General features: G+C 40.9%; 1 protein-coding gene across 19 annotated transcripts in view; it reads left to right on the top strand.

Annotated features, from left to right (window-relative positions):
• dst (dystonin) overlaps positions 1-22,873 on the top strand; it is a 106,161-nt gene that overhangs the window by 50,144 nt on the left and 33,144 nt on the right. For 17 of the 19 annotated variants that reach the window (XM_034201877.1, XM_034201894.1, XM_034201889.1 and 14 more), the window contains 20 exons: positions 2-148; positions 1,835-1,923; positions 2,010-2,118; positions 8,814-8,966; positions 9,063-9,296; positions 9,421-9,705; positions 10,305-10,853; positions 11,044-11,220; positions 12,178-12,301; positions 15,742-15,950; positions 16,041-16,358; positions 16,888-17,054; positions 17,192-17,348; positions 18,222-18,348; positions 18,534-18,584; positions 19,359-19,594; positions 19,751-19,880; positions 20,237-20,436; positions 20,561-21,059; positions 21,273-22,741. In XM_034201877.1, the coding sequence (XP_034057768.1) occupies positions 2-148; positions 1,835-1,923; positions 2,010-2,118; positions 8,814-8,966; positions 9,063-9,296; positions 9,421-9,705; positions 10,305-10,853; positions 11,044-11,220; positions 12,178-12,301; positions 15,742-15,950; positions 16,041-16,358; positions 16,888-17,054; positions 17,192-17,348; positions 18,222-18,348; positions 18,534-18,584; positions 19,359-19,594; positions 19,751-19,880; positions 20,237-20,436; positions 20,561-21,059; positions 21,273-22,741 (5,430 nt within the window). Of the gene's footprint in view, position 1; positions 149-1,834; positions 1,924-2,009; positions 2,119-2,697; positions 7,057-7,141; positions 7,289-7,390; positions 7,607-7,686; positions 7,831-7,918; positions 8,156-8,813; positions 8,967-9,062; positions 9,297-9,420; positions 9,706-10,304; positions 10,854-11,043; positions 11,221-12,177; positions 12,302-15,741; positions 15,951-16,040; positions 16,359-16,887; positions 17,055-17,191; positions 17,349-18,221; positions 18,349-18,533; positions 18,585-19,358; positions 19,595-19,750; positions 19,881-20,236; positions 20,437-20,560; positions 21,060-21,272; positions 22,742-22,873 lie in introns of all 19 variants that reach the window. The other 2 variants (XM_034201896.1, XM_034201879.1) reach the window with 2 other exon arrangements.

Raw genomic sequence — 22,873 nt, 5'->3', positions numbered from 1 at the left:
GAGATCTGTTGATGAGGAGAACAGAGAGCATGGTGATAAAGTTAGCAAACTGTTGCACTGGATGTCCAATGTGAAACAGACCACGAACAATGATGGGAATGCTCTGAAAGATAGCAATGCCAACACAGATGCTTCTAATAAGCCCCAGGTAAATAATGTGTATTGTATTTTGGTGTTTTCTGGTGTGTCCTGTTTTGATATCTTGCCCCATATTTGTTGTACATGTCAGAATGCTTTGGAAAGTGACAAGTATTTTTCTAATCAAAATGATATTGCAGCCTTTTAGCTGTCACAGTGTATGATTTATAATAAAATAAAAACAGTGTTTACTTAACGATTCATGTAATCCATGTATTTTACACTATAGTAGGCGTAAATACTTTAGCGTATCCCCTGTACACAAAAGGATGGTCAATAATGAGGTTTTCACAATCGTTCAATAACACCAAAAGTTGCACAAGCACTCACTTTTCAGAACAACCTCACTGACTAACTGTTATTTAGGCCCAACAGGTGTTTATCATATGAACATTAGGTTCATATATATTATTTTGGCCTTATGTGTCCAAGAAACATTCATTTGATATGTCCCAAAGCGTGTGTGTGCTGGAGATCAAGATAGCATTGTCATTATAACATAATTGTTCTGAGAAAGATTTGGGGGATCCTGAAATGATAGGTATTCTTAGATGGTTTGGTACTAAATGAATAATAATAATAATAATAAATTGTATTTGTAAAGCACCTTTTATTGCTTTCATTGCATAAAAGGCTTTTTTTTAAATAAATTGTTTTAGGCCCTTCTTAAAGGTGTCAGTGGTCTGTGGAGTTTTAATAATTGTATTTAATGGAATAACTAGTACTATAGTAAACTATATTGCAGAAAAAACTGAAGGCACTGACTTGTATAATAATAATGACAATAACAACAATAATAATAATCATAAAAGACACAAAGACAAAAAAGGGTGCATAGAGTATTTTGGTAGATATATTTCTCAGTTCAGATCAGGGTATGCAATTAAGCCAAACTTTGTACATTAGTTTTTTTCATTGCATACAGATATTTTCTTTTTATATTTTATTGTCATCAGATATTTTCTTTTCTTTTGGTTGTTAATATTGCAACAACAAATAAAGTACAATTTAGTATTATAAAGAATGATAATTATGTGTGATACGTATTACTACCGGTAATTAGTATTTATTTTGATTTGAATACACGGAAAAATACGTCAGTATGTTATATTCAATGAACAATAATTTTTCTGATTCAATTTTAGTTTAATCATTTAGTTTAATTATTATTTACATTTTCTTATACATTATGCACACACAAATACAAAAAACAATTCCAACAGTGTAATAATGACAGCTTGGGCCTTTTTCCTTTTGAGAATATAAAACCCTCTCAAAGTATTTCTGAAATGTGTAATGCAGAGAAAATGATGCAAAATGCAATCAAATCCAACAATCCAACAAATGACACCTTCAAAAATGACTTTAGAGCTATCATCATCTTTAGTTATATCAACTAACATTTTTGATGCTTTGATTTTCTATTGGTTTGCATTATTTTGGATTATTTATTTGAAATATAGTCACAAGAGTGTACTTTTAGGAAATAACATATTTTATATAAATAAGTCAATTGTAAAACATTAAGCAGTTCTCTTGAAAATTGCAGTTCAAGAGAATGTGTTCGGTTGGGGTTTTTGTTGTGTCCCTGTTAACTATGATTATATAAGTTACTACATTATTGCACGATTAATATTCAAAGAGTAGTCATAGAAAAGTTATATTTAGTAATATATCACTGTTTGATGTTTGTCAGGTGTCAGTTGAGGAGATGGTCACTAAGAAGGAACAAATTGCAGAGGCATTGAGGGCCACGCAAATGATGCTGAACAAACACAGTGACAAGTAAGTGTAGCTACTGTGAGTGACCTGCACAATATTTCTTTCACTGCTTAAATCCTCAGCCTCATTCTTTGTGTTTCATTTGACAGAATGAGCGAGGACGAAAGAGAAAAGGCCCAGGAGCAGCTGAAGGCGCTCAATCAGGCCTACAGTGAACTCTCCCAGCATTGTTCAGATCAGACAACAACTGCAGAAGAGGTTTGATAAAACGCTGTTACATCTATCAGTGATTTGTGTCTTATAATGTGTTAGAAAACACACCACCTGACGTTCAACTGCATGACTAACAATTTCCTCTTCTCCTACAGTGTGTGCAGTTTGCATCCCCCTTTGTATTATATTACATTAGTGGACAAAAACATAGTTCAGTTGTAGCCCACAAAATCTGAGTATGCTGTAAACATGCTTAGTCGCGCCCGGCTTTGGTCTGACATGTCTCTGTTATTAATGTGCTTGACTTCAACAGATATGACACTTAACCCTTTCTTCACAGTACACTATGTGATGTGACTAACTACCCTCTTTTTGCAAGATGCTGGATACTGCATTACCAGATGCATGATAGCTTTATATGTATTATCCGTCGCTCTCCTGTTGCAACCCTGATGCGGTCTTGCACTTGTGCACATGGTGTTTTAACATGCCCATATTTATCTGGTGGTAAGTAAACATTTCGTCTTGCATTTGACTACTTATTTTCAAATTTCAATGATTGGATACTACAGATTTTGATGCTATAATCAATTCAGTAATTTGTCAAATTTCCATTTTCTTTAGGTTTCAAAATCCAATGTTGCAGGGCTTGGGACAGAACCCATGAGTGGCCTGATCGGTGAAATACCAGGGGCCCAACCTATGACCCCTGACCTCTTTCAGTCTGAAACTCACAATCTCGACTATAAATCCACCCTGAACCACTTTCAACAGTTAAACGAGGATAACAAGTGTGTACAGAGCTCACATGTCCCTTCTGTGTCGCTTTCTGACATTGCAGCAGCCAGGGAAGGGGCGACATGTGAAGACCCGATTATCAAACTGATAGAAGTCAAAGAAGTCAGTGATGGGTTTAATGTGTGCTACTCAGGGGACACGCTGACCCTGGAGAGGGCTTTTCAGGGTGGTGTAATACCTGCTTCCGTCTATGTAGACATTCTTCAGAGGCAAAACACCAGTCAGAATATGGAGGACAGCAGTGAAGATGTGTCACTCCTAGAGCCTTTGCACAAGGTCAACAGACTGATATTAAAGTGCCTTAGCAGTAAAAAATCACTGACATCAGGGAGAGATATTAACACTTTGAGGTTGTTTTGTGATGGTGTAAGTGATCAGGAGATGAGAGAGGATGTTGTGTGTGATAAGTTAAAGGTGGATGCAGCGGTTCAGTGTGATTTGATGAGATCTAGCAGCACTCTCATTGTGCTTGAAAATCAGAAGTACTTTATTGGACTCGTGTTGCCTCCCTCGGGGGAAATCCAAACTGTGACAACATCCTTCCAGTATGATCAACAAATGACCACTGAGGAGTTTACCAGCTCACTGTTGGCTAATCGGGAAAAGATAGCAGCTTTTTACATTCCAGAAATATCTGAGGTGGTGGACATCGCCTCTGCCATACAGAAGGATTTGATTGACACTTACACAGCAGAGATTTTGAAAACTATAGAAATTCCTGATGTGTTACCTGATCACCTTAACGACAAGTTTTCATCTTGGCTCATGTACAGGAAACTCACAGTTGATGGATGCGTTCATGCTGCAGATTGCTTGGAAGTTGATAACATCCCTACACAAACAGAGGCAAAGCAGTTATTCGTCTCCTACCTGTTGTTGAACAGCTACATCGATCCAGAGTCAGGACATAGGGTGTTAATACTCGATAGACAGCTGAGTAAAATGGTTAAAATCTATCTTGAAGATTTGATATTGTTCGAGAACACTGACAAAAATGTAACTTGTCTGAATTTGAATGTAAGAGATCTTTCAGAAAAGGAAGATTTAGAGATACCTCTGCACATAAATGAGGAAACAGAGGAGAAATACACGCTGCACACATTTGATCCTCATCATTCTGTCAATGGAACAATTAGCTTTGAAGAAAAAGCATATCTAAATGACGAGGCTCTAACAGAGGAACATTTATTAGATGATGCTGCTGACATGGACACCACAGTGCTTTGTGTGGTGGAGGAAACCATGTGTCAAAACAACACAAATTGGACACAGGCAGAAGAATTTGAAGATAGAAATCCTGAAAATAGTTTCAAAAATGGAATTGGAGGGGCTGATAGTGAAGGTCTTGATACCCCAACTATTCCAGCCCTTCAAACGTTACACTCTGTGAACAGAACAAATGTCGCCTCCCCATCGAGGATGTTAGACTCCGAGTGTTCAGTGACATCCCACGGACAAACACTTCCATACTACGACGCAGAGTCACTTTGTAGTGAATCAGAAGGTACAGGCATAACCAAAGATGAGTTTTTAAGCTCCGAGGACTTGTTGGATGATGAAAATGAGCAAGACTATGCTATTCATGTTCTGAAAGGGCAAATGAAGGAGGGAGGCATTTTAGATGTAAACTTAGGGAGCCGTTATGACCTGGAGGCGGTATTACTTGGAATACAATCAGAGGATAACGAAAGTGCTGTAGAAGATGAGGAGGACACTTTATCTGTTTTAAAACAGCCTGTGTATGATGAATCCACATCCTCAAATATCCATTTAATGGAACAGCAGAGCCTATTAAGGGCTGGTTGCACCATTAGTATCAGTGAGTCAGTGGAGTCTGGATTATTTGTAGCTGATTTAAACCCTGATGCCAGCATTTATCCACAGGAACACTGCACTACCTCTATCCCTGATGATCATTGTCTGCATGTTATTAATAATAATGAAGCTGAAAACACACAGACTGAGAGGAGAGTTGCTGTCATGGTGCTTGATCTCATCCAAGAGGAAGGTGATAAAGAGAAGGAAAGTGGAAATGCAGATTCAGAGGTGGATTGGGAGAAAACAGGAAGTGTAGGAGAGATGAGTGATTATCCGCATCATTCCCCTCCCTCAGTTGGCGGTCAGGAGTGCCTGATGATCTCACCCGCCTCGTGGAGTCAGGTTTCACTTTTCCCGGCTGAAGCCAGTGACTCACCGGGTGTGCTCGATAACCAGCAGACAGATATGGATGTGAGAGAAAAAGCTGCTCCAACTACCCAGTCATCTAGTGTGAGTGACATCACTGATCCAGAAAGCCACACTCATTATGCGACTTCAATCAATCATGAATCTGACGGCTCACCCGTTGATAATGATTATTTAATGACCAGAAATGAAGTAGGAGATCAGACAGTTAGTGAGAGTGACTTGGACATGTGCTCATCACACAGCGATGTGTTGTGTGAGGGAAGTAGAGCGGAGAATGACACAAGTTCAGTCCGGTCACATTTGGACGGGCAAACACTGAGCATAGATTACTCATCACAAAGAGATTTGGCTGAAAGTGTAATCATGTCGGAGTTCAGTGGTAATTGTAGCTATGACAACAACATTACAGCAGATGGCAGCAGAATTACATTACCTCAGCGAGCAGCGCTTTGTTCAGAGCGTGATTTTAGTGTTGGATCGGAGCCCAGCTGCTTTGAAAATGATCAGAGATCTTCACAGTTGCACGTTGTTTCCGATGAACTCACCTCAACAAATTCTATTAATCTAAAGTGTTCCAATGTTGAAGATTCAGACCACTACGCTCTCACTACCGACAGAGTTTCTCTTGAAACAGCACTGGTGGATGAAGATATGTCACAGCACATACCTGCAGAGGATGATGAGTTAGGCTCAACACGTTTTTCCCCTGAGAGGCAACATGAGGACCTTTTCACCAGTGATACAAAAGAGATATCTGTGTCAAGAAATGAACAGACAGAAAGTGATTATGAAAATGTGGATATTGGTGGAAATGAGTCTGTGTCAGAAATGAATTCAGGGCAGTCTAAAAGTATAATAAGTGTTTTGTTAGAATCTGATATTCCAGAGATAGACAGATTAGATGTGTTTGCTTCACAGTTGCACGTTGTTTCCGATGAACTCACCTCAACAAATTCTATTAATCTAAAGTGTTTCAATGTTGAAGATTCAGACCACTACGCTCTCACTACCGACAGAGTTTCTCTTGAAACACCACTGGTGGATGAAGATATGTCACAGCACATACCTGCAGAGGATGATGAGTTAGGCTCAACACGTTTTTCCCCAGAGAGGCAACATGAGGACCTTTTCACCAGTGATACAAAAGAGATATCTGTGTCAAGAAATGCACAGTCAGAAAGTGATTATGAAAATGTGGATATTGGTGGTAGCTTGTCTGTGTCAGAAATGAATACAGGGCAGTCTAAAAGTATAATAAGTGTTTTGTTAGAATATGATATTCCAGAGGTAGACAGATTAGATGTGTTGGCTTCAGAGCGTCCCCAGGTAGATGCTGACTTCCTATCAGAAAGCCATGTTACATCTGATGCTTCCTCTTCAACTCCATCAGGGTTTCAGGCTGAAAGTGTAGATGACAAGGGGGACATTGTTACAAAAGGGACTGATGTCAGTGATTTGCAAAAGGCCCAAACTCAAGATGATGAAAATATCGTGACTAAAGCTCAGACAACTCCACCACCTTTAGACGAAAGTGTTTGTCACGAGAGAGACTCGCCTCATGGACTTATAGAGAGCAGTCACCCAGATCTGCTCATGGATTTACTGAAGCAAAACACCCTTAGTTTGAACAACAAAGAAGTAGAAAACTCAGAGCTGATAATACAGAAAGAGAAAGTCGGTGAGAAGACAGAAAATCCGTCTGACGCTCCAAACATCCAGCTTCAGCTGCTGCAGGTCCTGAGGACTGTTTCCACGAGCCAAGACCTTTCAATGCTCCAGGAGGTGATGGACACTCTCAACAGCACCCTGGGGGGGGACACCCTGGGGGGGGACTCTCAGGAGGAGCGACGGCACACACTAGAGAGCATCAAGGAGGAGAGCTCAGAGGGGGAAGAGGAGGAGTCAGCAGATGACGACTCGGGTCTCGGTCGCTCTGCTGCAGGCAAACTGTCCCCTCAGACGTCTGATGCCTCAAAAGTTGAGGAAGTAAAAAAAACGGTATGTAAGATGGAGAGTGCTTATCCCTTTGATTAGTTTTCAAAATTGGTTTCAGCATTCATCAACAGTTTTCTTCTCCCATCAGCTGTTTTCCGTCCAGGATTATTTGGAGTGTGTTGGGAGGCTGCAGGATCACGCTGATGTTTTAGAAGATGTCAGAAAAGACCTTTCAATCCAGCCACCCGTAGGTAACAACCTGGAAGACCTGCAGATCCAAATGGAGGATTTTCAGGTTGGGAATTAAAAATATTGAACAATATTATTCACTCTTCATTTTTACTTATGTATATACAAATATGCATTAGTTCCTTACTTTATGATCTTTTTTATCCAGTCTCTGAAGTCCCAGTTTTCTCGACTGGCCGGTGTTATCACAGCAGATCTGGAAAAAGCCAAACAGCTTTTAAATTCCGTTGATGAAGACATTCCCTTACAAATTCACCAAGATTTGGCCTCGACATATCTGGATTTAGAGCCAAACTTTACTGCTGTTACCCAAATGTCTGCCGAAATGAGTAACTCCCTAACTCAAGCAATGGAAACTGGAAAGGTCAGTGTTCATTGCTAGTAATTAAAATACAATGATGTAACAGTTGCATTAGCTAATGACCTCTTTAAATGTTGTTTTAGGTACATTTGGAATCAACATACCAGAAACATATTAGTTGTCTCGGTGAACTAGCGGGCTTCATCAAAAACAACTCTGAGAAGTGTGACATGGATTCGAAAACATGTGATGTGGACACCTTGAAACATTTGATTCAACAGAACAAGGTATATCTAAATAAATGTGATTCAAAACATCCAATATCTACAGCTACTACAGAAACTAACTTTGCCCCTTTTCCATATTTTTCTCCAGGACACAGAGAGCAGTCTGCTTAAAGAAGTCAGGCTTAAGTTGGAAGATGTTACATTTGATATCCAGTGCTTTATTTCTGAGCATGCTCAGTTTCTAAGTCCAACTCAGAGCAGCCACCTCCTAAAGTTCCTCAGCTCCACGCAGCGGTCGTTCAGGGACCAGACGGAGAGACTGGGTACCCAGAGGAGCGCCCTAAATGTCCTACTGGACACCAGGGAGAGGGAGAGCCAGGAGAAGGTCTGCCTATGGATATACTTTCACATATCACAGATGGTTTCTTAGAAAAATACATGTTTGGTTTGTGAGTGAGAATTAAATAATGAGTGCTCACAGTGCATGCAGATTGGGCCGTGTAAAAAGTCATTTTTAAGCATTAAACATGTTTTGATCTCTAACACATTGAATAAGATTCTGATTTTGGAGGTTCTACTGTGAATACCTTAAAGTTTTGGAAAAATAACAACGTTGCATGCCTTTGTGCTTGATGGCTCCTGCAAACTAACTCTTTGTGCTAGTTGTATCCCACAGGCCTTCAAGACACCAGTGAACTATTAACAGTGGACACATGCACCTTCTCCTTTGGAACACAAAAAACAAAACATTAACACACTGGACATAATGTTCTTATTACCACGAGACCAAGCTGGCGAAATAGCATGTTTACAGCATACTAGATATTACACTTTTATAATATAGGAATATGCAGAGCAAATTTAGCATGTTACATCTAAATGCTTGAACAGTTCCTTCTTCCTTCTCTTTATCTTTCCAAGTGTTGTTTTGGCTGTTTTGATGATGTTAACCTTGTTGTAGGTTTTAGGGTCTGTTTTATGTGAGTATGTTTAATGACAGCCTCCTGTGATATTTACTTGGTTTCTTTTTTCTTGTTTGACAGTCTTTATTGGAGAAACAAAAGGAGTTTGCAGAGAAGTTGGAGGAAGTGTGTGATAATCTCACCCTGACAGAAAACCAGCTGATTGGTCATCGACAGCAGGCTGAAAACACTGAGTGTGTCACAGACCTGCAGCAGTACCAGCAGGAGCACCAGGTTTGAAAAAAACATTTCCGTTGCCTTTAAGAAACACAAGACATGTCCATGTTTTCATCACATTGGTTTTCTGTCCCTATTCCTTCTGATCTCAAGGCTCTGCAAAAGGAAGTGTTGACTAATGCCAGCGCCTTAAATGAAGTCATCACCAGTACCAAAGTGTTCCTGGAAGAAAACCGGAGCAAGCTGACCCCAGATCAAATTGCAAGCATTGAAAGCAAGCTGGAAGAGGCTAAGAGCAAAGACAAGCTCATCAACCAGAGGGCGGAGGAGTCCAGGAAAGATCTGGAGAAGGTGGTGACCACTGCCATAAAACAGGAGAGTGAAAAGGTCAGAGTTCAGTCTGTAAAAAAACACATTTCTCATGAGAATTTTGATTATTATTACAGTGTAATTCAAATATTGCTGAACTCAACGTCAACATATTATATTTGTTATCCATCTGTCATTTCAGGCAGCAGCTGTTGAGCGACTTGAAGAAAGTAAGAACAAAATTGAAGGACTCCTGGACTGGATATCCAACATAGGCAATGAAAACGAGAGCAATCTGGATAAAGATGACCATATAAGTAAAGAGAATGGAAATCTGCCAGAAGAAACTTCAGCCACGAAACTGATAGCAGAGGATGACGATGCCAATGGAAACGTTTCACAGACCACTGAGAATGATTCTGGCAGAGAGACCAGCGGGAAGAGCGATGCCTCCCTGGACCTCGATAAGCAGTATGACAGGGTCAAGGTACTAACGTTTGTTTGGCCAAATGTAGAGAGAGGAATCTATTAAGCTTGCTCCACAGCTCATACTCACATGTTGGAGTTTATGCAGGCGCTGACTTTCTTTCTCAGTAGGGCAAACGTTCCTAAGGATCACAGAGCGTTACTTAATAAACAAAGATAGTCAAATTAACAATATGTTATACTCATTTGTTGAACACTAAAAACAAGCTTAAAATGTTATTGTAGCAAACATTTAAGAGCAACATCCTAACATGTAAAAAATGATCTAAGAAGTTGTGCTTGAAATATGACATTTGGTAAATACATTAAAGTCATTGTCAATCTTTCAGTTTATGTTTACAGACAGACAGATGGAAATACCGTTTCCCACAATCCCGAATACAATAATACAGATATATATAAAAATATGTATAGAAATATGTATATACCTACCTATACACAATCAACTGACACATTTATACATATGCACACATTAAGACATAAATAAAAGCACAACAATCAATATATACAAAATAACAGTCACTTCAATATCTTTGAGAAATATCATATGTACAGCTATATGCTTTGGTATTGTGTCCTCAAGTTTCTATCGTCCCTCAGGCCCGTCATCAGGAGATCCTGTCCCAGCAGCAGGATCTGATCATGGCCACACAGTCAGCTCAGGCTCTGCTCGACAAGCAGGCGAATGTGCTGTCTTCAGAGGAGAAGGAGAAACTGCAGAAGAACATCCAGGAGCTGAAGGGGCGATACGATGCCTCGCTGACGCAGGCTGAGCAGCAGATGAAGCAGGTGCAGTGTGTCCAGGAGGAGCAGAAGAAGTTCCAAGGTGACGTGGAGGAGTTCGTCAGCTGGTTAGACCAGGCGGAGGCAGACATAGAGAAGCTCGGAGCTCCTGCAGCCTCCCTCAACATCCTCAACGATAAACTCCAACGACAGAAAAGCTTCTCAGAAGATGTGATTTCCCACAAAGGGGACCTTCGCTTCATCACCATGTCAGGACAGAAAGTGCTGGATGTGGCTAACGCCTGTCGATTTGATGACTCTGCAGCCAAGAACGCTCTTTTGGATGTGGATACTTCAGGAACCTGCTCTGCGGTCAAGGACAAGTTAGATTCAGCTGCCAGCCGATACAAAACACTACATTCCCAGGTATTTAGTCTGCAGATGACCAGATAGCTTGTAGGGTTGCAATGACTTGTTATTGCCACTGGGCGGCAGCATTTGTCTTCAGTAAAACTAATATTTCACATGAGCACTCTGAAGATGACAAGGTGACAGTTATCTGTTATCTTCATGTATTAAACCTGTGTACTTAATCCTTTCATTTCCTTTATTTCAGTGCAATCAGCTTGGCAACAACCTCAAAGATGTGGTTGATAAATACAAGAAGTATGACGACTCGAGCGCCGGTCTTTTGAATTGGCTCAACGACTCAGAGGATGAAGGGAGAAAGCAGCAGTCAGACGCCATAGCAGCCGACCCACAAACACTACAGAAACAGCTGGAGGACACCAAGGCAAGACAGTGCAAAACACGGCTTGAGTCTTATTTTGGCTTGGAGATCAAACCTCAGATTTATCTCGGATTGTGGTCTTTTATATCTTGTATATTTATTGATATTTATGTGCGGCCTCTCAAATTACTGAGGTTGACACAGGAGTCATATAACGAAGCCCTTTTGATCTTTTTGAGTTCATTGCATTTGGGCTGGAATTTAGATTTTAACAGTTAAAGTTCAGCTGGTGTATGTATGAGACATACATTGTCCTTAGATAAGATAAGATAAAGTTATATTTATCCCAGGGAAAATAGTTTTACAGCAGTTTCAATGCACATTTTCATCTGTGACCTGTAATGGATGTTAGCTTATGAACATTCCAAGTAAATAAATTATGAATAGCTTCTTTTTTATAAGTAACACATGCAGAACTTGTGGTGTATTGACTTGGTTATAAGGTTCAAGTTCCGATAGACCTGCCTTACCTTATATAGTGTTTCCACTGACTTAAGTACTACATGATTATTTTTAGCTCAAATTCAAACTCACATGTGAATAGTTTAACTTTGTATATTTGTAGCCTTCATACTCTCCTGGAGGAGGATAATAAACGATCCTGTCTCTGTCAAAGTTTTGGCAGCAGTCAGCTGAAACATTTCTCTGTAGAGAGGTAGTTACATCACAGATATCCCAGATAAGAGGCGCCTGTGGGCCTACAGAGGAACGCTGTGCTTTAAAAGAATCTAAGCCTTTCTGTTAGTGCAAGAGTGAAAACAGACAGATTCACCTAACCATATCCCGGAAATGACAAAAAAATTCTGAGGTTGTTGCACATCATAATTGTTTATGTTCTTCTATCCACCACACGGTGAAGTGCTTATTCTAAACAGCACCATAGAAATATAGAAAGAGGATATTTATTCAAGTCAATACAGTCTTATTTTCTCTGACCTCTTCTTTCTTAATTATCCCTAGGCCCTTCAAGGTCAGATGACAGGACATCAGACTGCTGTTGACACACTACGTAAAGCGGCTGAGTCTCTGATCACTTCTGAAGGAGATCTGCTGAGCAACTCGGACCAAATTCAGGAGACAGTAGGTGAGGAAAAAAAATGGGAGCCGATAAAGTGCCGTGGTAAGGTAGAATTTATTGCCAGTTCATATGTATTGCAAACATTTGGTTGAAACTCTTTCTCCAAACATTTCACCCAATGCATGTGTGTAAAAAAAAAGGGTGTAAGAAAAAAAGGGTGTAAGAAAATTAATCATATTAGATTATTTCACGTGTCATCATTCACGCTCAAATAATGGAGTAGGAGTACAGCTTTTAATATGCATATTTAAAGATATCAAGCATCTATGGAACGCTGTAAAAGGTTATGTTCGAGGCAACGCCATAGCGTACTCCTCAGCCCGAAATTGGGAAAAGCTCACGACAATCGTGGATCTAGAATGTACATTATCATCACTGGTTAGAGAATTACAGGAACATTACAATTCAGATAAAGAAATAGCAGTATGCAAAGTTAAAGCTGAACTCAATGCGCTACTTACCAAGAGAGCCACATTTCTGATTCATAGGGTAAGAAACCCAGAATATCTAGATGGAAGTAGACAGAGCTCCCTGCTGGCAAGTAAACTCCAAAATAACGAGCAGCTGGCCCAAATATTTTCAATTACGAATAATGATGGCATTGTCCTTTATGATCCAGTCCGTATTAATCATTAATTTGAACAGTTCTATAAACATTTATATACGTCTCAAGTACAGACATCAAAGGTAGATTTAGAACATTTCTTTGTGGATCTGAATTTACCACATCTATCCCCTCAGGATATTGATCGCTTGGATTGTGAAATAACACTTAAAGAATTATCTGAAGCACTGGAAGACATGAACGTTGGCAAATCCCCTGGTATAGATGGTATCCCTCCGGAATTATATTCCCAGTTTTGGCCTGATTTAGGACCAATATTATTGGAAATGATTCATGTAGCACTCAAAGAAGAACATTTCCAAAAGGATATCAATACAGCTATAATTTCTCTCATACACAAGAAGGGGAAAGACCCAAATGTATGCACAACTTTTAGACCAATATCACTTATAAATTCAGAAATCAAACTTTATGCCAAAGTAATAGCTCAACGATTGGAGAAAGTCCTTCCAACATTAGTTCATTATGACCAAACAGGCTTTATGAAAAACCGATTCTCATCAGATAATATCAGGACACTACTGCATGTTATTCATCCTTTTGCAGCAGACATAACATCGCCTTTGTGGCATACAATGCAAATAATGGGTTTTGGGGCAAAATGTATGATTATGTTGAAGAGCCTATATAATAATCCAAGTGCTATGGTTCTGAATTTTCAATTCAACGTGGTACACGGCAAGGTTACCCTGTCTCCGCCAGTGGCGTAGCCACCATAGCCCAGGCCCACCCAGTTTACTCATTGGCCCACCCTGATAAAGCTTCGGTGTCATTAAAAATATAATAAAACATTTATTTTTAATTATTTAATTATTATTATAAAAAAATGTATTCACCCATTGAGAATATCCAAGAATTCAAAGTGAAATTCAAGTGAACAATATCGAGTTTAATTAATGTTGTATGTGCTTTATCCTCTGAACCGAACTCATTTACGGTAAAAACTGATTGTTGGTTCCGGCGTGCGCCATAATAACGTGAGAGAGGCAGAGAGCTGCCTGCAAAATAAATGATGGCTTAAAGTTCACTAATGAACTTTGGTTTAAAAAAAAAAAAAAGCCAGACTCCAAGAAGAGCCCCCACTGCCCTCATCTAGCAGCGATCTATACGATCATTTTCTGATAACGATGAAATAGCCCCGCCTCCCTCTCCCCACGTCTCCCTCTCCTGCTGCTGGGCTGTCAGAAGAAAAACATTTTTAACGGAAACTCTGCCGCACTGTTCCCTCGTCCCTTGGAAGAGGCGGAGAGGTGGGTGTTTTTCATCAGCTGGTGGACAGTCCGGAGAGATATACACAGGGTTGGGTTGTAACGGAATACATGTAACGGCGTTACGTAATCAGAATATAAAAATCAAGTGTATTCAGCTGGCGTTACATTTGAAAAACGAGTAATCTGATTACAGTCACTTTCGTAAACCTGAAGTGAATACATTTTGGAATACTTATTGGAATTATTGGTGGAAAAGTTTCCTCACAAAATGTAATATTCATTACCGGCAGAACTGTGTGCACACTGCACAGCGCTGTAGCATGTCTGTGAGCGAGAGAGAGATGCAGCGTGTCTGTGAGGCCCCGCCCCCCGCACGCAGATGAGAGAGAGATCTCTTTTAAAATATATTGAAAGTTAGAAACGGAGATGGTTAGATAAAATGTGCAAGATAACGTTTATGTAGAATTTCTTTATTGTCGAAATGATGACATTTCTAACGGGATCAAATCAAAGTGAATGGCCTGCTGCTGCTGAATGCATGGGGCAAGTGACTGGTAAAAGTTATTACATCGTTTCAGAATAATAATAATAAATAATAATGATAATTCATTCTATTTAGGGGCGCCTTTCAAAGCACCCAAGGACACCTTACAATTCATAACATATTCTAAGGAAAGGTTTTAAGACAGTACAAAGAATGCAGTCCGGGTGATGTGTTTTATGTGGGGTGCAGATGAGAGAGCTGTTCAGAATGACACCAAGATGTTGTGTTTGTGCTCTTGATAAGCCATTAAAACAGTAACATATGTGTCTCCTGTTCACCAAAACATACCCATCTGTTATGGAAAAAGAAAGTATTCCAAAAGTATTCTAAAAGTAATCTGCCACCGGTACCGGCGGGGATTGTTGTTAGCTTCTGATGCGCAGAAGAAAAATCTGGCCCACCCTATTTTTTACAGGCCCACTAAAGTACATTTCTGCCTACGCTACTGGTTTCCGCGCTACTGTTTGCAATTTCTCTAGAACCGCTTGCACAGAAAATAAGACTATCCAAAGAAGTAAAACAGATAGTTGTAAAAGAGACAGACCACAACATGTCCTGCGGATAATTATGCGGATATTATGCAGATAATCTACTACTGTACTTGGACGAGGTACCAACTACGCTTCCTAATCTGTTAAATATCTTTACCCAATTTAGTTAAATTCCCTATATTTTTTCTTTGTCTTTTTGTATTATTGTCTATATAATTTGTATCTGTGTATATAAATTGGTCACAAAAAAACAAAACAAAGTCCAAAGTTCGTAAATATAATAGCCCTACGAAAATGTGTTACTTATAACTTATAAGTAGGGAGGTTGTTCAATATCAGACTGGTGGTTACCATCAGTATTCTGAAAGTTGTAAATGATGTCTCCTTTCTACTTCTTCTCTACAGTAATTGGGTTCTTGGCTTCCACTTTAAAATGCTTTAACTACCAAATCTTACTGAATGTAATCCATAGCCAAGATTATAGCCTTTACTAACTCAGATTCTGCTTGGATTTAAAATGTATCCAGAACAAGGAGAAGTCGTTTAAACCTGTTTTTTTTCTGCCTGCGCTGTAGATGACATAGTTGAGCGCTATGACAACCTGTCCAAGTCTGTGAGTGACCGAAATGAGAAGCTGCAGATCACCCTGACTCGCTCCATGAGTGTCCAGGATGGTTTGGATGAGATGATGGGATGGATGGAGGGAGTGGAGGCCAGTGTGAAAGAGAAAGGACAGATTCCCCTGGACTCTGCATCCATTGGAAATATCCTCAGCAAAGAAGCAGTATGTATTCTTTTAGCATTACAATAATTGGACACTGGCTGTAGTGTATATATTTTTTATGTAACCGTCTTACATTGTGTATTTTCTAAGGCATTGGAGCAGGACATAGCAAGTCGCCAGAGCAGCATCTCAGCCATGAAAGCTAAGGTGAAGACGTTTGTGGAGACGGCGGATCCCTCTGCCGCTGCGCTGCTGCAGTCTAAGATGGACACTCTCTCTCAGCGCTTCACTGATGCCTGTGACAAGCATAAGCAAAAAGTTTCCCAGCTGGAGCAGCTGAAGGAAAAGGTGGAGCAGTTTGAGGAGGTCTCAGAGAAAGTCCAGCAGTTTGTCGTGAAGCGTTCACAAGATCTACACGAGACAGACGGGCCTGGAAAAACGTTCAATGAACTGTCTCAGCTGACGCAGGTAACCATTCTGCTGAAGCTGCTCATGCCCATAAATAGAGATAGCTGGTGTCTTTTAATAACGTTTATTTTGATGGAAAGTAACTAAGCACATTCACTCAAGCACTGTACTTAAGTGCAGCTCAGACATACTTGTTTTTTAATTGAGTATTTCCAGTTCTGCATTATACTTCGACTCTGATACAATTCAAAAGGAAATATCTTATTTGTCACTTACTGTTACAAGCTCAAACCCACCCTATGTTGTATCATATGCTATCTATATTACCCAGTAGTAAACAAAGTATCATCCAAAAGCAACATGTTTGCTATCAGGTTGCAAAATGAATACATGATACGTCAAAAATGTTTTGCTGAATTTACTTTTTAACTTTTGCTTGAGTAACAAATTGAATTCATGACTTTTAATGGTAATGGAGTATTTTTAGCGACAGGATTTCAACGCTGTATTTCTTACACCACTGACGTTTCCATAAAAAAATGTGATTTTCTCCTGCAAAGAATGACAGACATTTCTAATCCCTCTGTAGAACACTAAAGCTGAGATGGCTGAGCATGAGAGTGATTTGGAGACGCTGCAGACTCTGTGCAAGGAGCTGTCTGAAATAAGCCCTGATGGAAACAAAGCCCAGATCCAGAGCAAGATGGACAATCTCTCAAATATTTTTAACACCTTCAAAGACACTGTGAAAGAAAAGTAAGTTGTGTGACAGTGGAGGGATAAATAGAGTCTTTGTATTTCAACTCTTAACATTTATGATCCTTTTCCTTAGAAGTTATGTTTTTATAAATGACAGAATGATGCGTGATAAGGCTGATTCTTGTCTCCTACAGGGAAGAGGAGGTGTCTTCCTGTCAGGATCAGCTAGGAGAGTTCAGATCTTCAGCTAGCGTTCTCACCAAGTGGCTGGAGCAGACCAATGAGAAAGTACCAGCGGTTCAGCCGACCGGCAGTGTAAAAAGTCTGGAGAAGGACCTGCAGATAGTCACCGTGAGTCTGGAGATAAAGTCAAAGTCAACTTTAGAGACATTGTGTATATATTTTTGTCTAACTGCACTCTAAGTGCTGGAAAATAAGCCATTGATGATACACTTTGTATTTGGCACGGTAGAGGAGTCCTGTTTTTCCAAAAGATAGATGGTGAGTGTGTTAAAATAGATCATAGTCTTATCCTCCCTAAATTCTCCTCCATCTCAACCTGTTTTCTCTGCCAAATAATGACAGGTGGATGGTGTGTGTTTACACAGACATATCAGGGAGTGAAACACTATGTTGTCCAGGAACTTTTGCATCACGAGGTGTTGCAAGAAAGATCACAGAAGTAGATCCTGAAAAGTAAAATGTAGAAACAAATCCAGAAGCAATCAGTTTTTCATGTACAGAAACCTTAAGAGACAAATGAAAAAATGATATTGTGTTAATCTTCTAAGTGTTTCCCCATCGTGTTTAAGACTTAAAAAGGTGAGGATAAAAAAGGTATAGCCAGAATACTCTTGCTATGTTCATAAAGTATTGCTTTCTTCATAAAAAAAAATGTCCAGGTCACTTTTCATCACGATTAATTTAATTTGTATGAGAAAGTAACCACCCGATATATATGTTTTGTTTTAAAACTCACCTGGTAGAAAGCATGTTTTTAGTCCTATTGCGATCACATGGTGAGGATGGACTTCAGTCCCATGTGCCCAAAACTAGTATTACAACAACAAACACTATAAATGCTGCCAGGCCTTTAAGTAACCATAGAAATGATCTTCGTGAAACCTTTTTTTTTTTCCATACATGTACATTTTCACTCATCACGTTTTGCTTTATGTGTTATGAATGCCACGACCTATAACCTTTATCTGTGTGATTACTCAGGGATTATTAGATGAGTGGACATCCAAAGACCCATCTGTCCAGGACCTGAACAGTAAAGGATCAGCGCTCTGCAGCCTCATGTCTTTACTCACATCCCCCGCCAAGACAAAGACCCCTAACAAGTCAGGTAAACATCCGCACACTTCCCCTCATTTGTTTGGATCATACAGTGGAATGGGACGCATGGTGTTCGGGTGCATTTCTGTGGACTGTTCTCACTAACCATTAGGGATCATGGAAAGATCTTGTGCCAACTATCCCAGACAGTCTGCCTTTTCTTTACTTAAGCTTTGTCTTGTGTCTTTGCATCAGCTCTTACTAATGGTGGTGGTCCAGCGAGCCATTCCTACCTAACCAATAAAGGTAATCAAGTGTGTGTGTTTTGATGCTGTTGTGTAAATATATTCTTTGTAGTGTCCTGTGTTGGTATTATGGCTGGTTTTCAAAATGGCTGCGGTGGCTCTACTGTATACCCAACAAATAGCAACTCTTGACGATCACTGTTGCAGTTTGTTCAAATATGAATGATAAAGGGAGTATATTGGGTATTCATTTAATGTCCCATTTAAACAAATAGGCCTCAGCCATAGGGTCTGCGTTATATACATTTTCCATTGAGTGTTTTCAAAATAATTTAAAGTAGGGCTGCTCGATTATGGCAAAAATCATAATCTCGATTATTTGGGTCAATAATTGATATCATGATTATTAAAAACGATTATCCATTTACTTTGAAAACATCAATTTATTGGAGAATTTTTTTTTAACAGTATGTTTTTAACAGTTGCTTACCCTGAACTTTAAGTATAATTCAACTGAAAAACCAATAAAATAAAATAAAAGTAATAATAAAAAAAAAAATCGTTTTATTTCAATTACGTTGTTTTCGTAATCGTTGCAAGCCATAATCGTAATTGCGATTAAAATACGATTAATTAAACAGCCCTAATTTAAAGGCCCAAACTTCCTTTTACACGCATATGGAGGACATACGATAAGATTAGATGTAAACCAGATTCATTGGGTCTCAGGCAATACCATTTAGAATCCTATTTATAGCTCTTATACTTTTTCAATGAGGCTGGTATCACAACCACATGATGAAACTGACTTTAAACTGTTGTCTGATGTCCTCAGAGCTGATGGTAATTCAGCAGAACATGTCATTCGTCAATGACGGATACGCAAGCCTCGGGGTAACGCTGAAGAGTCGGGCAGCAGATCTGAGTAGTTCAGTTCAGGAGGTGAAAGAGGCCAAAGAGGAGACGGACAACATGATGACATGGCTGAAGGACATGCAAAAGACTGCAGCGTCCTGGAACAAAGCAGCCACAGAGAAAGACTCCGTGAGAACACAGCTCGAACAGCAGAAGGTAGAGTCTTGTTGTCTCTAAACAGCTGTTCTATTATGTGCTGATACAGCACGCGACCCTCAATAACATTGTTTGTTCTGCGTGGAATGATAATCATATGACACTCTAGTTTAAAATCACAGGATTCAGCAATTATAATTTGTGTTATTTTCTCAGGCATTCGAGGAGAGCATGAAGCAAAAGCAGGAGCAGTTTCAGAAGCTCAGAGAAACGCTCCTTAACTTGATTAAGACTCATCCAAACTCCCCTGAGGCGGCAAAATGGAAGCAGATGCTCGCTGAAATAGGTATGATTCAAGGTGTTGTCTCCAGATGGCCCTGGGTCATTTATGTCACTGAAACTGAGTATCCTGCAGACAAAAAATGTATCTCATTCCAGCACTGGCCTTTAAGTACAAGCATTTATAAATCGATATATATGGGATGTTAGACCAGCTATGTTACTAGTGTTCATCTAATCATCTACCCATCATGAGCATTGTACAGAATGTCTCTCAGTTCCTTCTTTAGTCAAATTAACACATTTTTGGTGCCAGGTCCTGCGTAGTGGGAGGTTTGTAGGGAGCACAGCAGGACTGTTGAAATAAAGGTGTTTTATGCTGACTAATGCAGACTTGTGTGAATTTCCTGCCCCCCTGCTCAGATGCTGCCTGGGCAGATATCAGCGGCACTGTAGAAGAGAGGAAGCAGCACCTGGAGCAGTCCAACAAGAACCTGGACATCTTCCAAACAACTCAGCTGCAGCTTGGTCAGTGGCTTTCTGAGAAAGAGCTGATGATGAGTGTCCTCGGACCCCTCTCGATCGACCCAAATATGCTCAAAATGCAGAAGCAACAAGTTCAGGTAAGCTTTGGCATGTCTGGTTGAATAATTGGTTATGAAGTTTTGGAGTGGAGTTGTAAAAGGTACTTATCATAATGTTTCCTTTTAAGAAATGTTCATCTTGTATCTTCTGTTGCCCCCCCAGATCCTCCAGAACGAATTTAAGAGCCGCAAACCCCAATATGAGAAACTGGAGGAAGCTGCCTCTTCCATCCTGAGCTCCTCGGGCAACCAGGACCCCTCCGGGGGGAAGCTGGTGAGGGAGCAGCTCTTTGCCGTCACCCAGAAGTGGCAGGGCATCACGGGACAGCTGGACCAGCGAGACAGCCTCATCGACCAGGCGGCGGTGAAGACAGGGCAGTTCCAGGATTTACTGAGGAGTGTCGGTCAGACTGCTACTCAGCTGGAGAATCAGCTCACCAACCATCAGGGCCACAGCACCCAGCCGGACGCTGTGAAGAAGCAGTTGGAGGATGTCCATAACATCTCGGCTCAGCTGAGAGAGGAGAGGAAGAAGCTGAAGGAGGCGGAGGCCATCAACGTAGAGCTCACAGCGATGGTGACGGAGGACTACCTCAAAGCAGACTTGGCCAGACAGCTAGAGAATGTCAGCAAACCTTTCAAAGAGCTGGAAGAGAAAGCAGGTTGGCCTTTCAACTTAACCTAAAAAACAAGTGTTGTAATGTTTGGAGAGAAATAAACATTCTCTTTGTGTTGAGTCACACTACAATATATTTATACTATGACCCAAGAGGCTAACAATCACTATCACTCTTTTAAACTCTGGTTTTTTTGTCATCTTTTTTACAATGAATTTTAAATGTGGTGTACTAATTGCTGCACTTCCTCTCTTGTAGCGAAACGGATCGAGCAGCTCAACTCAACCTTTGCCAGCTCTCAGCAGTTCCATCAGACCTCTAAAGACTTCCAGTCATGGCTGGGTGAGAAGCTCCAGGAACAGTCTAAGCCGAAGCCCATCTCTGCCAAGGCGGAAGTCCTGCAACAGGCCCTGGAGGAGCACAGTAAACTCCAGAAAACTCTCGGGGAACACGACAAAGCTTATAACACAATCCACGGGGAAGGAGAGACGCTCCTGCAGAAAATTGACGGTGCAGAAAAGTTGGCTTTACAAGGGCAGCTCACAACACTGTCGTCCGACTGGGAGGAGGTGAAGAAGAGCTCTGTGGAGCAAGCTGGCAAACTCGAGACCGCTCTGCAGAAATCTCTGAAGTATCAGGAGCATGCAGAGAAGCTCAGCTCCTGGATTCAAGAGTGTGAAGTCAGCGAGGGCCGAGTCAAACTCACTGTTGATCCGGTTGATGTGGAGAGCTCCATTTCTCAGGTGAAGGCTCTCCAGAAAGATGTGGACAAGCACAGGGGGATGGTGGAGCAGCTCAACGCGGCCGCTGATAGTCTTCTTGAGGTGGCCAACGCAGACACTGAAGCAATCAGAGAGGAGAAGGCTAGCATTGGCAAAAGAGTGGATAATGTAGTGGAAGGTCTACAGAACAAAAGGGAATCCTTGGAGAAGATCTCACATACAGTTAAGGAATTCAACGACGCCTACAAAGAGGCAAAGGGTCAGCTCGAGGGGGCTCAGAAGCAAGTGGATTCTTATGAATCACAGGGAGTGCAGGCACACAGCAACAAGAACCTGACCAACATTAAAGCCCAACATAAGAGTTTAGAGGCAGCGCAGAACCAAGTGGAGCACCTGAAGACGTTGGCCAAGGACCTTGTTGTTGGTGTCCCAGATGCTGATGGAGTGACAGACCTCTTATTGCAGGCTGACAGCATGGATAAAGACTACAGCTCACTTAACAAGAAACTAGAGGAGACGTGCCAGGTGTTGGAGGGCAAACTGCAGGGAATTGGGCAGTTCCAAAACCGCATCCGAGAGATGTTCACCTCTTTCACGGACCTGGACGACGAACTGGACAGCATGGCTCCTGTGGATCTCCACTTGGCCACGCTTAAAGAACAGCAGGACAGCATTCAGAGCTTCGTGGCGAAGCTGCAAGAGCTGATGGCCAACACGGCCAACGCTGGAGACAGCTGTAAGAAGATGATGGAGACTGAAAGCTCGCCCGACCTGTTGGGCCTGAAGAGAGATCTGGATGCTCTGAGTAAGCAGTGTGGCAAGCTGCTGGACAGGGCCAAAGGTCGAGGGGTGCAGGTGCAGAGCACGCTCACCAAACTGGAGGAGCTGTACGGGAAACTCCACCAAGCAGACAGTAAACTGAGCGGTGCTGTGGGCAAGGAGGCGGCCCAGGAGGCGGTCGGCATGGAGACGGATGGCATCAACCAACAGCTGGAGGCCTTTAAGGTATGGCTTTCCCAATTACTTTTGTTTTTTATGATGATGGAACTTACAGCAGCAGGTACCCTTATTTTTGTTTATATGCATCAATTATTTTCCTTTATAGAATAAGGCTTAGGGCTTTTTGTTAATCTGGAA

The sequence above is a fragment of the Gymnodraco acuticeps genome, unplaced genomic scaffold (genome assembly GCF_902827175.1).
Source record: "Gymnodraco acuticeps unplaced genomic scaffold, fGymAcu1.1, whole genome shotgun sequence".
NCBI classification, from domain to species: Eukaryota; Metazoa; Chordata; class Actinopteri; order Perciformes; family Bathydraconidae; genus Gymnodraco; species Gymnodraco acuticeps.
Note: the sequence above shows the minus strand (reverse complement) of the source record. Positions and strands in the feature narration are given on the sequence as shown.